The 15,095-nt window shown below is 38.3% G+C and overlaps 3 protein-coding genes across 6 annotated transcripts in view; all 3 read left to right on the forward strand.

Moving 5' to 3' along the window:
- The first annotated feature begins 4,297 nt into the window (after positions 1-4,297).
- On the forward strand, positions 4,298-7,534 carry rd3l (RD3 like). The gene is made up of 3 exons (XM_043237706.1): positions 4,298-4,627; positions 5,623-5,895; positions 6,818-7,534. Exons 1-3 carry the CDS (start codon positions 4,584-4,586, stop codon positions 7,182-7,184), a joined length of 684 nt encoding a protein of 227 aa, XP_043093641.1. The 5' UTR covers positions 4,298-4,583; the 3' UTR covers positions 7,185-7,534.
- Positions 7,535-8,795: 1,261 nt separating this feature from the next.
- atp5mj (ATP synthase membrane subunit j) lies at positions 8,796-11,091 on the forward strand. The gene is made up of 4 exons (XM_043236560.1): positions 8,796-8,926; positions 9,535-9,658; positions 9,895-9,918; positions 10,965-11,091. The coding sequence occupies exons 2-4, from the start codon at positions 9,535-9,537 to the stop codon at positions 10,976-10,978; spliced, it is 162 nt and encodes a 53-aa protein (XP_043092495.1). The 5' UTR covers positions 8,796-8,926; the 3' UTR covers positions 10,979-11,091.
- A 142-nt stretch (positions 11,092-11,233) lies between these two features.
- ppp1r13bb (protein phosphatase 1, regulatory subunit 13Bb) overlaps positions 11,234-15,095 on the forward strand; it is a 42,264-nt gene continuing 38,402 nt past the window's right edge. Inside the window, exons 1-2 of one of the 4 annotated variants that reach the window (XM_043236555.1) lie at positions 11,234-11,577; positions 12,567-12,662. In XM_043236555.1, the coding sequence (XP_043092490.1) occupies positions 12,654-12,662 (9 nt within the window). In that variant the 5' untranslated portion in view covers positions 11,234-11,577; positions 12,567-12,653. Of the gene's footprint in view, positions 11,578-11,726; positions 12,073-12,552; positions 12,663-15,095 lie in introns of those variants that run through there. The other 3 variants (XM_043236554.1, XM_043236553.1, XM_043236556.1) reach the window with 3 other exon arrangements.

A 15,095-nucleotide genomic window follows, 5' to 3' on the forward strand; every position in this document is an offset into this window, starting at 1 on the left:
AAAAAACCTGATATGCAAAAAATGGATTTAAATGGCATGCATATAATACAGTTTTCGTGTGCATATGATGCACAACATAAGGAGAGCAAAAAACTATATTTTGGTTGGTTAATTAGGTTCAAAAAACATTGACATGTCTGGTGAAAGGAAGAAATAACAGGCTGTTCAAAAAACTTTGAAGGGAAAGAGACTTTTGAAGAATGTTAGGCATAATGGTTAGTAATCATAAAAGAGCCAGCGGAGATGTCAAAGATAAAACTCTTAATGCACGCTCTTACCTCTCTGTTCACCTGAGGACATGCGCTGTCAGTCACACAGACAGACCTAATGGATACACTCTTCTTCCTCACTCACTCACTCACACACACACACACACACACACACACACACACACACACACACACACACACACACACACACACACACACACACACACACACACACACACACACACACACCTACCTTCTGGCTCTCTTTGTCTACTAGACCACTGCCCATTCCAATAGCAATATGAATAGATTTGGTTACTTTTGTGTCTTTAACAAACCAAAGTATCTCAGTAAACCTAAAAGCCTTATCATATCTGATACACAAATGTCTAAAGCCTCCAACACAATCAACAAAACTTTGCTGAAAAACATGTGGTACACAACATTTCATGCCTGATAGTTTCATTTTTTTGTGAGTAAAAGGCCTTTTAGTACTATTCTAAAAACATCTTGAGGTCATGTTTGACGTGTTTCTTCAGTGATTTGTGTAAAGTAAACGCAACAATATCTTTTATATTGTTAGTAATATTTCAAGACGAACATTTACTAGACTGAAGTAAGTTTAATTCAATATCCCTTTTTTATTAAAATTTGAAAACATTTTTGAGGAAACTTTATCTCTCAATAATCATTGTATTGCATTGCATTATTATTGTAGCACTGATAAAAGTAAACAAGGCATTTATATATAATTTGCTTAGTTTAGGCCTTGCTTAGTTTATTCTCACTATTTCATATGGACTACAAAAACTGTCTAGACTAGAAAATGAACTAGAAAAAAACTGTCACGGGAGCAGTACTTTTTCAAAGGTACATTGTTGTACCTTTTAGGGGCTCATACGTACACTTTGGGTACTAATATGTACCTTTAAGGTACCAGTGTGTGTACACCCTTACAAAGGTGTACCTTTGAAAAAAAGGGACGACTCCAGTGACAGCTTTTTGTAATTTTTTTCTTAGAGTGCAGCATATTTTTAATGTCACTGAGTTCAAAAGGTACTGCATTAGAGCACTGACTCAGTTACAGCATCTAAGCGTGATCTAATGAGTTTCAGCATCACTGATGCCGCGAGAGAGACAGATACGGGAAAGACAGCAGAGACGAGAAGAACTTCTGATGATACAGTTATGGTGAAACAGGGAGAGGAGCCAGTGATCACATCCAGCATGTGTTTGGTGGATGACAGCTTAAACAAAACTCCATCACTGTCCAAACACTGATTAAATTGCGTTGAAAGATGCCTTTTAGCGAGACGACAAAAGAGCAATGAGTAGCCAACATTACCCTTCAAAAGGTTTAGAGTAGATCTGTCCAAACTCAGTCCTGGATCGGTGTCCGGCAGGGTTTAGCTTTAGTTTAACACACATGCACGGACTTTTCTAACATGTATAGTAAGACCTTGAGTAGCTGCTTCAGGTGTGTGAGCTAAACTCAGTCTCAGTCAGCTATCATTCACACGCATTAAATATCTCTAATTAATATTCATGTTATAGTGTGGTTTGTAGATGCATGTTCGGGGTGTTTTCGCCGCATTAATGCTCGCAAACTCTGAAGTAAAGAAAATGCACTAAAATATAAAAAAGAATATAAAGGCCCTCTTTATGTAAGCATGCACACTGCCCTCTGGTGTATCGATGTGTGCACACCAGCCACGTCCCAAACCATCACTGTCCCCGGACAGGCGCCCTGCCAGTGGCAATGACATCACCCACCTCAAAACACAGACTGACACTCACAATTAGCCTCGTTCCGTGTGGGTATGTGTGACAGGACCGCTACATTCACTCCATCTGACGACTTGAGACTGACTGCAGTGACGGCCCGAGTCTCCTCTGGGTAAAGAGGGTTTTTAGAGAGGGCAGTGAAAGGTCCTGTGCCATTTCCAGCGAATTTCCTTCTCCCTTTGCGCAGACGGAAGATACTCGGCTCGCAACTAAAGACGGGAATCGTTCAAACGGTGCTGCAAATATGTCTGGAATTCGTTTTGCGTTTGGAGGTTCGCATTACAGCAAGTTTCCGGCTATTCCAAAACTCGCGTCTGTCTGGCGTTTTTTGGTCGCTAGACAGAGGAACAAAGTGAACTGAGGAAAAACTGCGGGTCCTATACTCCTTGAAAATAATACAGCATGACACAGTAGACAGAAATAATTGGACATCAGGTGATGTCATGTCTTAAGGTCTGAGTCTGCAGTAGAGGAGTAACTGGACAATGATCTGATGTGAAGTGTTTTGCCGACATGGTCTACCTTTTCATACTCAGGCTGTGAGGAAGAGATACAAATTGCATTGCAGTTTACACATATGTACGCATGCACGCATCTTAGAATAAGAAAAAGAAGTATAAAGGACTATAAAGGACAATTTGTAGCAGTGACCTCAAGAAAGTGTTTTAGGGACAATCTTCTCTGCTATATACCACAAAAAAAAAAACATCACGCTATCACACTTTCTGGACTTTTCTGGACTATATATAGGACTGTAACAGTTCATTCAACTCATAATACAATACATTTCACGATACTGTTTTTTAATTATTATTGTTATTTTTACAAAATTATATTTAAGAAATATTTAAAATAGCAAAACTAAATAGAAATATTAAAAACAAGTCAAAAAAGTAAAAAAGTAAAAAAAAAAAAGGAAAAAAAAACACAGCCCCTGCCTGTGCTCTTACCCTTTTAAATTAGACACGATCACTGTATTTTAATCACAATACAAACAAAGATATGAACGTTTTTAAATTTATATATCAGATTTGTCAACATTTAAACCAATAAAACAAATCTGACTTTAGTTTTGCGAAACATTGCTATATAAATAATCTGCATGAAACAAAAAACTACATACAGAACAAAAACACAAATTCACGGTCTACACTTTAATATGCATTATTACAGCCGCAATATGAAAAGAAAATGCTTTCTATACTAAGACAGTCAATTCCCCTCAGAGATACATTCATAAGAAATCTTACCCCCCATTCTTACATATTTTCCAAACATTTTCAACTGGCACAGGGTGCATCATTACATCCCTAATGCATTATTTTATACTGGAAAACAGTGGAATAATTTGAATGCGTTTTCAAAGCATTTTTGATATTCTAAAGCTACAACGATTGTGCGTATACATGCTGCCAGCAGTGTTGCTTATGTTTTCGTGTTTTATATTTTTCAATTTGCACTTCTTTGGTATTACATGTGTAATCTAAATGTGTTTTGGGATTATGGCATGTTCATAGGGCAGGTGGCATGGCCAGCAGTCTGGTGCTTTGCCCTGACCTGACCCAGAACCAGAACCAGGTGCTGGGCTGCGATTATGAGTCTCAGAAGACCATCCAGCCTTCAGCCTTCCCAGAGGCCTCCATATGGACACCAACTGCAATCTGTGACAGACGCTTATAAGCACATGCATCCACATAAACATGAACATACCATGGTTGTACAAAATGTAGTTAGTAGAGTGCTGGTTAGTTGTCTCAGTGAGATTTTCATGGTGCTGGATAATGTATTGTTGCAAAGAGATCGTGTACGATCATATAGTACAGTCCAGTCAAATGTGAATTGCACGACACACAGTTATCATCTACCCTAGAATACAGGCTTGTTCATCCGTGTGTCACATTGTTGAGCAGAGCAGGAACTCTCATTTTGTTCCCTTGTATACTGACATAATTCCCCTTGGCACTGGGTCACATTACATGCTGACACAGGGTGCGTTTTTTCAGATAATTTTACTCAGACTGCCACACTGCATTAAACATTTTACTGTGGAAAACAAGAACCCCGGACTGATTTACCCTAGGCAGGTTCTGAGGCATGAAATTCAAGCCGAAAATAAGACTTTAGGATGTGTGACAGTGTATTGAAAGATGGGAAGCAGGATGCATACTTCAAACCGTGTCTGTCAGTGTTTGTTTTGAGTGTTATTTCTGTTATATGAGCTGAAATGGTCTGTGTGTGTGTGTGAGTGTGTGTGTGTTAATGCATGTTTAAGGGCATGCGAGTCAGAGTGGGCTGGGTTATCAGAGCAGAGAGACAGAAGGCAGTTTGCGGTGGACAGGGGAGAATTTCACATTCTTCATCTCAACTTTGCCCGTCGCAGTCACATAGCTGTGTGTCACTGGCACACGCTCTCTTATTTTTTTGATTGTCATTCTTCCTGTTCAAACACTTAGCTTCTCTTACTGTCTTTCTGCAGCCTATCTCTTCTCATCTTTCCCACTTTTATTTTTACCCTTTCATTCTATATCAGACGTCCGGCTTCATTTACATATTTTATTTGCCTAACCTAATGAAATTTGGTGGTACCAGATGGACTCAAAGCATCACGGACCTCGACCTCTAAAACCCACAAGGTAAAAATGTCTTTTTTGTATTTTATTATTCACCTCTGTTGCCAAACTTTACCATTATCCTTTGTAGTGAATCATTTCCTTTAAATTCAGCTCCATCCATCAACTTTGCGTTTGTCTCCTCCCTTTTCTTTTCTTTTTTTCATATGCTTTACTTTTTGTCATCTCCTGTACCTGTCCATTTAATCTTCAAAGCACCATTTCTATCTGTCCCTGTCCATTTAAACGTTTCTTGTCTAATTTAGGTCTAACGTTTTGAAACATTTTAACCGGTTAAAGCTGGCTGTAAGCTTATTAACTGGGACAAAATGATGATTGACTGGTCATTATCAAGGCGGATGATCTTGGACCACCAAAAATCCATACAGTTGGTCAAACCATCTTGGTTAATCTTGATGACTGGTCATTCGGCTAACTATACTCTACTTTTTCTAACCCTACCAGCTTGAAACCACCGACCATTTTCTAAAACACAACTAGCAGCTTTGCCCTTTAATTCATTTATTTTCAGCAGGGCATAGTTTAAAATTTGCCTGCAGTGCCAAGTGCTTTGTAATACTATGCTAAATTGATGTGAAGTGCATTTTATGCCTGACCATCAAATAGGCTAGTTTGTTTTTAGCAAGGCTTTTCAGGCAGAAGTGCTCTCTGTGGCTTTCTCATATGTGACTCGGTTGTTTATCACGGCTTATTTGCATAATTATCTATCATAATCAATGTGTTGGCGGACAAATAAAAATAAAACAAAACCGTCCTGCAGAAGCTAGCATTAGCTTGAATGGGGATAAGTGCATGTTGCTGAATTAACCGCCAGGTCAGGACGGACTGCTCGGCTTGATGTAATACAGTGTGAAAGACCGTCTACTGAAGACTCTTTATGAACAGTCACAGTTCATTTACGGAGGATGATGATAATAAAGAAGAAAGTCACTTCGATATACAGCGCTTTGTCCGTTTGTCACACCAACACGCTTTCTTATTGCCCCTATACGCTGCAGTCCGGCCATGCCTTTCGTAAGTTGGCCCCACACAAATGGATGTGGAGGCCCGGGTCGGATGCTGCTACGCGAGATGATTTGGCAGCTGGAGCAAAGAGTACTTCAAATTCAAGAGGAGGAGTTTCAGTACTGTATCTCCCGTGGCATTTTGGGATACCGTCACCCCCCAGCATACCCAAGCCTGCTTGCCCTCATACCCGCCTCCGAACACCGCCAGCTAGAGCGGCTCTGTGGCCGCATCCCACCCTCACACACCGCCGTCGTACTGTCCAGGTAAAACCAGAGCTCTCCCTTTTGCTTCGCTTGCTTCGTTTTCCAGGCATTCTTCAAATGTTCTTTAAATGCTCTAAAAAACAATATAAAAAAATCTCTTTTAATTACTTTACTTTGAAAACGGCGACAAGCGATGATTGAGTAATTTGAATAGTTGTGCCCCAAAGGATTTCATTTATTCAGAAAAAAATAGGTATTAAAATCTTGTCTCTGAAGTGGCTGTCTTTATGAGATAGTTGCTGAATTGAATTATTCGCTCAACCGATTCGTTCAAGCACCTTAATTTAATCAGGGACGGAAAATCAATACCGTGTGTTGATTATCTCAGTTGTTGATTTGGAAAACTTTTTTGACAGAGCAAAAATATAGGCTACTTAATATCAACCACCTCTTTATTACGCTGATGTAGATGAAGCGTCGCATGTGATATGTGGGGGAAAAAAAACATTGTAAAACAAATAGTTCAGGTACTTGATTCTGATTGGTTGGGCCAAATTCAAAGCCGTTGTAAATTACTCTACATAGACACTCTGCTTCGTGAAGTGCCTAACAACGCCCCTTAGCTGTTATACATTTATAATAAACCTTGGGGCTTATTGCTTTAAGGCTGTGTTGCCACAGATTAATAATGTGTTGCCTTATTTTACCAACCTATTCTCTCATTTTAGGTAAATCGTCGCCACACTGTACTAATTAGTTTTTTTTTTTATTCAGTTAAGGTTTGGTCATGCTTAAATAGAAACAAGAGAACAAATTAAAAAGAATTAATTTAATTAATATGGGAAACAAAAGCTTTTTGTCCTGCTCTGTAAAAAATTATTTGCAATTATGCTGTGGATCTAAATATAAGCACCACTGTGATTACTCTGCTCCTGTGACACTGCTTTAATATTTTACTAACTTTTTATTGTGCTTCATCAAGACTCCATGATCTCATGGCCCACAATGACATCCCTCCCTGGGAACTGGTGGGTGTCTTCAAGCAAGTTCTTAGAGACTTCCTGAGGAGACAGGAAGACGGCATGCAAAGACGTCCAGCCCCTTCAGCTCCACCAACAATTCTTTCTGCTTCCAGTCCACCTACAGAGAGTAATGACAGAAATCACATAGCTGGAAATGCATCTAGTTCTTTATCAGAGGAGTCAGGGAAGCACAGGGAGGAAATCCCCACGATTTCTAGTTATGTGGATAAACATTTGCGTGCCTCCTGCCCTTACTCTATCCACAGAGATTGGAGTCTGCCCTTCTGCCATCCTTTTGCTTACGAGGCCTACAGCACCACATTGTGAGACACTTAATTGTAAAAGTCCAACATGTTCTCAAAGCAATTCCTAACAGTTTTATGTTTTAGCAAATTGGTGGCTAATTTGTTGTCTCGTTTCTCATTTATATGTTTTTGTATGATCCGCTTGCATCCAGCTGATTGTTAGTATCATGCATTAAAATCATGCATTTTCATACAAATCTCACCCTACAAATGCTTATGAAATCTCCACCTCTTAAATAATTGTTTCCTCATGAGAAAAGTCCATGCAGCTATTTTTCTGTGTGTTTCCTGTTTAGACTGATTAAAAGTCATGATCTATGTGATGTTAAAATTTGGAAGATGAGCCATAATCTTTTAATAATCAATCAATGAGATGTAGAGTACAATTTTTATATGACATGAAATGGTTACTTTTTAATAATAATAATAATAATAATAATATCATAATATCATAATAATTATTTAATATAAAACGTTACTAGTTATATACATATATTACTATTTTTATGATTATTATTTAAATGTATAGTTAGACAACTTCTTGTGGTTTTATAATGTTGTTTTTTGCGGTTTTTTTTTTTTTTTTTTTGAGCTTGACAAGTGGTTATTATGAATTGTTGACAACAGCATATTCATTGTTAAAAAAAACAAACAAACTTGTTTATATATAAAAAAACCTAAAAGCATAAAAGAGCATATAGGTGTGGCATGAGGTAAATAATTACATATTATTCATTCTTTTTAATGTTGTTATAATTACTGCTTTAATATTGTTGTGCAACTTTAGAATTACAATAACACCTTTTTGACAGTCACCAAGATATCCAACCTAATCTGTCATTTTTTCAGAGTTATATTTCTGGATTACAGAGCAGAGATTAGCCTGAGGGGAGAGGATTGCACCACTGCCTTTGCGCATCAGTGGTCCGGCTTGCTGCATGTACCCATGAACTACCTACAACAGCACTCTCACCTCTCCCTTGCTTTTCAGATCACGCTGCAATCTTTTCTTGTCTTTTGTCATATGCAGAACTCTGTTCGTCATGTAGAACGGATCGACAGTGTACAAAAGTACAGGTTTGGCAGTTGTTCACAATGAGGGACGTTCATAAAGCTCCCATCTCTCAGTAGTGTCAAACAGGGTAGAAACAAACATTTGACAATTACTCTTGACTGCTGAATAAGTGCTGGGTCAGACAAAGTGAACAAAAATCCTGCAGATGCAAATCAAATATAGTACATTGTATAAATATTGTCTTATCACATTTTCTGTGTATACGTTTGTTGTCGCCTCTTCCACAAAAAAGAGAGAAAAGATACTGATACTTTGATATGTGCAACATGTTTAATTTTAATTATTTGCTTCCGTGGACCCCTGTTTTATTGTTATCCTCATGTCTATTGTCAGTGAAATGCCTGCACAATTAAATCTGAACAAAACTTAATTTGTGTTTTTATAGTATTTTTATTATTTGTCACATGGTGTAGCCAAGCCAACTATCTATCTATCCAATTTACTTTTAGAGCAAATATTTAGATATAATTTAAAGCAATTACATTTTCATCTAATTAAAATTGCATTTATTTAATTTTACAAAAAACAAACAAAAAAATATATTTCCACATAAGGGCTTTTATTTTGGTGCCGGTACTTTTAATTACAAAGCGGAACACTACAGACGTCTTCCGCTGTCTCCTGTCTCTGCCGAGCTAGAGCTGAACAGTGACCTTCTCCGAGCGGTCTAGTGCACTTATATACTAGAGGTGAGTACGTTTTTATTTCTATAATAAATGTCTGTGTTTTCGATTGGCATGTTTTTAATGAGCACCGGCCATTTCAAGGAGACTCCCTTTCGTTTAAAACATGATTTGTTTCGGTTATTGGCTCATGCGAGACCAGGCCTTGCTGAGCGCCTTGAATGATCATTGAATCAACATTTGGTTATTGGCTCAAGCTCGGCGCTTAAAAGGCACACAGGAATAGCGGAATGTTTTTACACGATCTTTTCGATAATGTTGTTGTTATATTAGACGGCGGAAAGAGCTTTTTGCCGTTCAACTGACGCGCTATCTTTAAAATGGACTGAGCTTGGCATGCTTTATTTTTACAGTAAAATGCTAAATGTTTTGCTCGTTTCTTCACTGTCTTAATGATTCCATTTATTAGAGTCTAACAGTGTTGATTTCCCTCGAACTGATCGGTGAATGTATGGTTAATGCCCTTGAAAAGGCTGTTTGTGTCCTGTTATGTGGGTCATTCTTATACCCTGGCTCCTGTAACATTTGCTCGTTCAAACATATGCATGGAAATGTCACTTGTTTTTGAAGCCTTTTTTACACAGATGTTCATGCATCTTTGTATTGATCACTAGATGGCAGGCGGTGCGTTCGCTGGCTGGTGGACTAAGGTGGCACCTTACTACACCAAAGCATACCAGGAGATGTGGGTTGGTATAGGAATCATGACTATCATGTACTACAAAATTTCATATGGAGGTGAGAGGTCATTAGTATTGTGCATACGGTCAATGTCGTAAACCAATGTATTTATTAAACACTGTTATTGTCATTAAGTCATTAATTTGTATGGTATCTCTTATGTATAGCTCATGTTCTTAGTTTTGTTGTACAATATTTTTAGAAAATTATAGTGTCCTGTTCAAGGTAACAGACTTGACTTTAAGACCTTGTTAATGTTCTTAAATATTAACAATAATATTGCTGTTTTGCAGGAAAAAAGAAGGCAGTTCAGTCAAGTAAGTAAAAGCATTTTTAGGTGTTAAGTAGAAAAGGTCAAGTCAAGTGGTTTTTTATTGTCATTGCACATATAGCTGTGCAGTACATGGTGAAATGAGACATGGTTTCTCCTGGACCTGGTGCTACATGAAGTCACACGCAATACAAAAAAACTCACATACTGAGCTAAGATAGTGTCTTAGCCGCATAAAGTGCAAAGTGTGCAGACTAGTGCAAACAGTAAGGAGGTAGAGTGCAAAACCCAGTGTGCAAAGACAAAATCAGTGCAAGAACACAAACAACAATACATATGAAGTGCAAGAATGCCTATGGGACAGAAAGACCATTCAGGTGTGATTATTGAGCAGTCTGATGGCTTGTGGGAAGAAATGAATATTTAGAGAACTGGTTAAAAAAAACCCCCACTTATACATGAAGTATTATAGTGAAAAGTAAATAATAAGTAACTAAGTATTTTCCAAATAATGTGACTGGTGTGTAATATGTTTTAACGGTATATAAATGGGTGTTATGGACAACAAACTTCTGCATGCTGTAAATCAGGTCACATGACTTACGGTTCAGGTCTTTTGCATGTGCTTTGTAAAATATGAAGCCGTTTTACTCCAAAATTGCTTCAAAGCCGATACTAAAGATGATCATAACTAATTTTCTCTTCTTACAAACATTCTGATATTAATATTGAATAAAATGGCAGCAACAACAACAATAATAAAAATAGGTAGGTTACCTGATTACCTTAAAAATCCAAAGATATTAACTTTATGTAATAATGCTGTTAACACTTTTTCTAACAAGCAGATGCAATGAGACCTGTTTTCCGGTTTGGTCTGTGATGTTCGACACGCATCCCATCGGGTCTTTATACATGAAAGTATACAGCTGTGCTTTAAGTTTTAGGATGGGGTTCCCGTGCACAATGATCATATTTAGTATCTGACAGATTGAAAAACCTAGGTCTAAAGGATAGTTTAATGATTTGTTAAAAATGCTTATGTGACATAACAAAAATTCTGCATCTAATGTGACTTTCCTTTTCTCACAGAGCCTGCCCACTGATTGGACCACCAGAGCGTCATTCCCCATGTCCTCTCTGTAAATCTTCCCCTGGAAAACCTCCCTGAGATTTGTTTTGTTTTATGTAAACAATAAACCGCTTGATTTGGAACACACTATGGACAATTCAGTGCTTTGAAGTCTTTCACTTTGTCTTGCATGAAAATTAAAATCGGCAAACATGAAACTGTTTGATTGTTAACTTATGAAATTAAAACTATTAAAGAAGTCACGCCAAAACTGTTTGATTGCTTTAGAACTTGAGTAGCATGCATTTGTTGGAAGGACACCTTGCTTTGAGATAAGTTCCCACTCAAAATTCCTGTTCGCATTTTTCATGTGGTGTTTTATAAGAATTCTGTTTTTGTTTTCGCATTTTATGCAATTTTTAGTTGATTTGTAGTTCATGTCATTGATCAGTAGTGGGTGTTGAAGGACTGTCTAGCACATCACCCTCACAAACGTGAAGTCCTTTTAACTGTTTCTCAAATACATTTTGAAATGACACGGTGTTTATTTATTACTGGAAACTACTCAATGAAAGCGTCTGCAATATAAGAGAGTAACGTTATTCTCCATGCTGCCATGTTGAACGCCTTCAGGTAAAGCCGTTCCTAAACATAAACATCGACTCTAAGCTTCATAAAAATTAACGTGAGCCCACGACATACTAAGGGCGTGTTATAACTCATCGATTTTCGTCGCGCACAGGTTTTAATGACTCCGCTTAAAAACATCCATAAGTCACTAAGCGCCACATTCCTGTCATTCCAGGTCTGCGCGTGCCGTCATTTAACAACAGCGCGAGCCGCCCGCGTTCCCCTCGGCCAGCTCTACGCTGTTCCGCTGTACTCGTATCGCTTTTAATTCGGCGCTTTAAAAGATACCACACCGACATCCGACTACGTTTAGAGAAACTAACGACTTCTGGGTTGGTTTTCTCCTTTTCGCTTCGCGTAGCGCAGTGTTTCACCTGGCTTCGGCTAGCAGGCTAACTAATTTAGCTATCTCGCGAGTTGATCGATACTCCGCGGGGATACGAGGAGCGCCTCATGCATCTTTTCTAAAAGATTATGGCATATATCTGCACGTGACAAGTGAGTATACCGTAGTTTTATCTGCCGCGGGCGTATATTCTCGATGTTTGTGAACATTTACAGTGCAGCGAGATGTTTTTCTGTCCGTGCTAACTGGCTAACAGATGTGTGAACCGTGTTGAAACGAACAGGGCGGATAGAGGAAAACTCGAAATAAACGTCTTTAGAGGCGAAGAACGTTCAGACCTCTCCGTTTTGATTCAGACCGCGATATATAAGTCGTTTATTGCGGAGAGAGTGAGTAGAGTTGTGGGCTCGCAGTGGGTTACAGAAACATCTGCCATTTCGCAGTCAGCTGTTCTTCCAGTTTAGCGAGTCTTTCAAAGCTTCTCTTTAATTCTGGTTAGCTGAAGGAGATGTTGCACGTTACCAGTTGCTCGTTACGGCAAAGCGTTTAATCGAAGCGAAATAACACGACGCACAGAGCCGTGGCCTGTTCGGCCTGGTGTTGTGGACGTTCGTGTGTCAAAGCAAATGAAGTTGTTTTCGTGCAGAGGGCTGTGATCTCGGGTCGGACCTTGTGGATGTTGTAAAAGGCACAGTGAAGCTGAAGACCAGATGTTCCTCTGACACAAGCAAAAATGATGCCTGTAAGTATTCATTTTCACTTATTTTGTCAGCAGTGGGTCAAAACAACCTGTATTTGTCATATTATTTTTTTATGGTTCACATAGTGAGGCATTGCATTGCATTGATTATTATAGCTCTATCGTATTTTTTTTTTAAACGGCCTACTGCATTCTGGATTGTGAGTACAGTATCTTGGTTCATTACACTAGTATGAAAGTCTGACTTTTGATCATTGCTGAGAGAGGCATTGTGTGCTGCCTAGAGCCTTGCCAGGGGATCTGTAATGGGGTTTCTTTTCGGAAAGCTGTTAATGGGCTGTGGATGGGAATATCCACACTGCAAAAACACTCTCTGTGCCTCACGCTGTGCTGTTTGCTGTTTCACTGATCATTTAGCTTTTTAAGTACAATACCTCCGTTACAGATGGCACGCAACGCGTTTTCATTACAGAATGGGTTCAAAATGCAACTTTATCGTGTGACGAGGCTTTTGTCAATTTTTGTTTTTCTCTGTTCACTAATGGTAGCTATTAGTTTTACGATGCAGATGCGCAGTTGCTCATTAAGAGCACGTTTCCCCTTTTTTTTTTAGCCTAATGGCTTAATAGTTTTATTAATGCTAAATCGTTATTGACAGTTTTGTGTCTCGCACTCAGTTCTCAAAGGATCGCAGTATTCGGTGCTAGTTAAAAATATACAAATGCTGTAGTTGCTGTTTGTTCATTCATGTTTTATTGCTCTTTTATTTTAGTTTTGAACACCTTTTTTTATATTTGTAGGAACTAAAATGGTAAAGGATGCTGATTCATTTTAAATATGAGGATTGTTTTAGACTTTTCTATTTATTGATTACCAAGACATTTGGTGCATCAGGTTATTTTTTTATATTTTGTGCTTATAAGTAAATCTTTTGTTTTATTTTACAAAACTGCTTCACAAAAAAATCTGTTTTCATTAGCGCTTGGATCCTGCAGGTGAAATTACTCCGAAATCACACATTAACTCCAAAGGAAGCTTGATTTCATTAAACATTAACCTTTTGAGCACATTTTATCAACAAAAAAGTATTTTACTGCCTCCTCTACAGTCTAATCTGTCAAGGTTTTGTTTTTATGTTTTTAATCCACTCCCAGATCAGTATACAGTTATCACATGTACTTGGTAACCCAAGCACCATGTCAAATGTTTGCGTATGCTCTGATTGCCGTTTTTTCTGTAATGCTACTGTAATGTGTCCCCAACTGAATTTTTCAGCAGAAAGCAGATTGCTAGTCTTGATTACCACCCTTTGATTACATCTGAATAATATCCTGTTTTGCTGTACTGTTGGATCTGATTGGTTGCAGCTAAACACAGTAAAAAGTAATTGTACTGCTAGGTTGAAATGAGATTTTGATTTTTAATGTGATATGTGAAGCTGGGAGCCTAATCTCAGTATTACCTGTCTATACAGTAAAAATAGCACATACATATTATTCAGCAGTAGCTAATAGGAGAACTATAAGCTATATACTTCATTTGTTGTTATTTTGCCTCATGCAGTTGAGTGCGGAAGCCTTTCAGATATACTCCACTCTGTGAGAGCATGTGTATGATCTTTTTTAGCAGAACTTTCTTTTTCGTTTTTCTATTCGCTTATGAAAAGATGGGCTGCATGTGGAACTCGGACTGTCTGCGAGCTGGAGCCGAATGTGGAAAAGACTATAAGCTTCAGGGACGGCAACATCGCTTTTGTGGGTGGTTTATCATTGTAATATTGTTTTAAACGGTTTAGTTTTCGTTTAGTTCATGCAACTTTTGTGATGGGCGGGAACTGAACACATCGTTCCAGATCATTTTCAAGATGTTTAAGGATGTTTAAACAATCAACAATATAAAAGTGAAATTGCATCTGGGATAAGAAAAATACATGTAATGATGCAAGAAACTACAAGAAGCAGCACAGTGAGTTCACATGACAATTTTGAACGTGATGTAAAATCTAAGTGGAGGGTATTTTCCGTCCTTAATTTCAGTTAACTATTATAGTCGTGACTCTGCCTTAACGATATAATAGGAGCGTCTACTATTGGTGGTCTTAAGTTGGCTTTTGTACAATCTAGTTGTTAGAATGTTTGATTTGTTTGCTTTTATCTTAATTGCAAAATGGTTTTAGGTACCACACCATTCATTTTCTACTTAATGATTAAAGTATAGCTTTAATTGTATGCTGTTGAAAGCATGATTATCTGCTGCAGCTTTCAAACAAAGGATGTTAGGCTCAGTTTCCTGCTTGCTGAAGCCCCTACACGTTCTCCCTATGCTGATGTTGGCATTGTTAAAGTGTAGCTACAGCCTCTAAGCTGCCTGTGCTGCAATTGGCTGACAGCCATGGAAACAGCCAAACGAGGGGTAAACGGCAAACTCACAGCAGGGTGTGGTTGAGTTCATCACAAGGTTAGAGCTGTACATTAC

This window comes from Puntigrus tetrazona, chromosome 4 (assembly GCF_018831695.1).
Source record: "Puntigrus tetrazona isolate hp1 chromosome 4, ASM1883169v1, whole genome shotgun sequence".
NCBI classification, from domain to species: Eukaryota; Metazoa; Chordata; class Actinopteri; order Cypriniformes; family Cyprinidae; genus Puntigrus; species Puntigrus tetrazona.

Bases quoted from the DNA above. Each gene is read 5' to 3' on its own strand.
- rd3l (XM_043237706.1), top strand. From the start codon at position 4,584: ATGGACTCAAAGCATCACGGACCTCGACCTCTAAAACCCACAAG. The intron at 4,628-5,622 runs GTAAAAATGTCT...TATACGCTGCAG, and splicing joins CGACCTCTAAAACCCACAAG to TCCGGCCATGCCTTTCGTAA. The intron at 5,896-6,817 runs GTAAAACCAGAG...TGCTTCATCAAG, and splicing joins ACCGCCGTCGTACTGTCCAG to ACTCCATGATCTCATGGCCC.
- atp5mj (XM_043236560.1), top strand. From the start codon at position 9,535: ATGGCAGGCGGTGCGTTCGCTGGCTGGTGGACTAAGGTGGCACCTTAC. The intron at 9,659-9,894 runs GTGAGAGGTCAT...GCTGTTTTGCAG, and splicing joins CTACAAAATTTCATATGGAG to GAAAAAAGAAGGCAGTTCAG.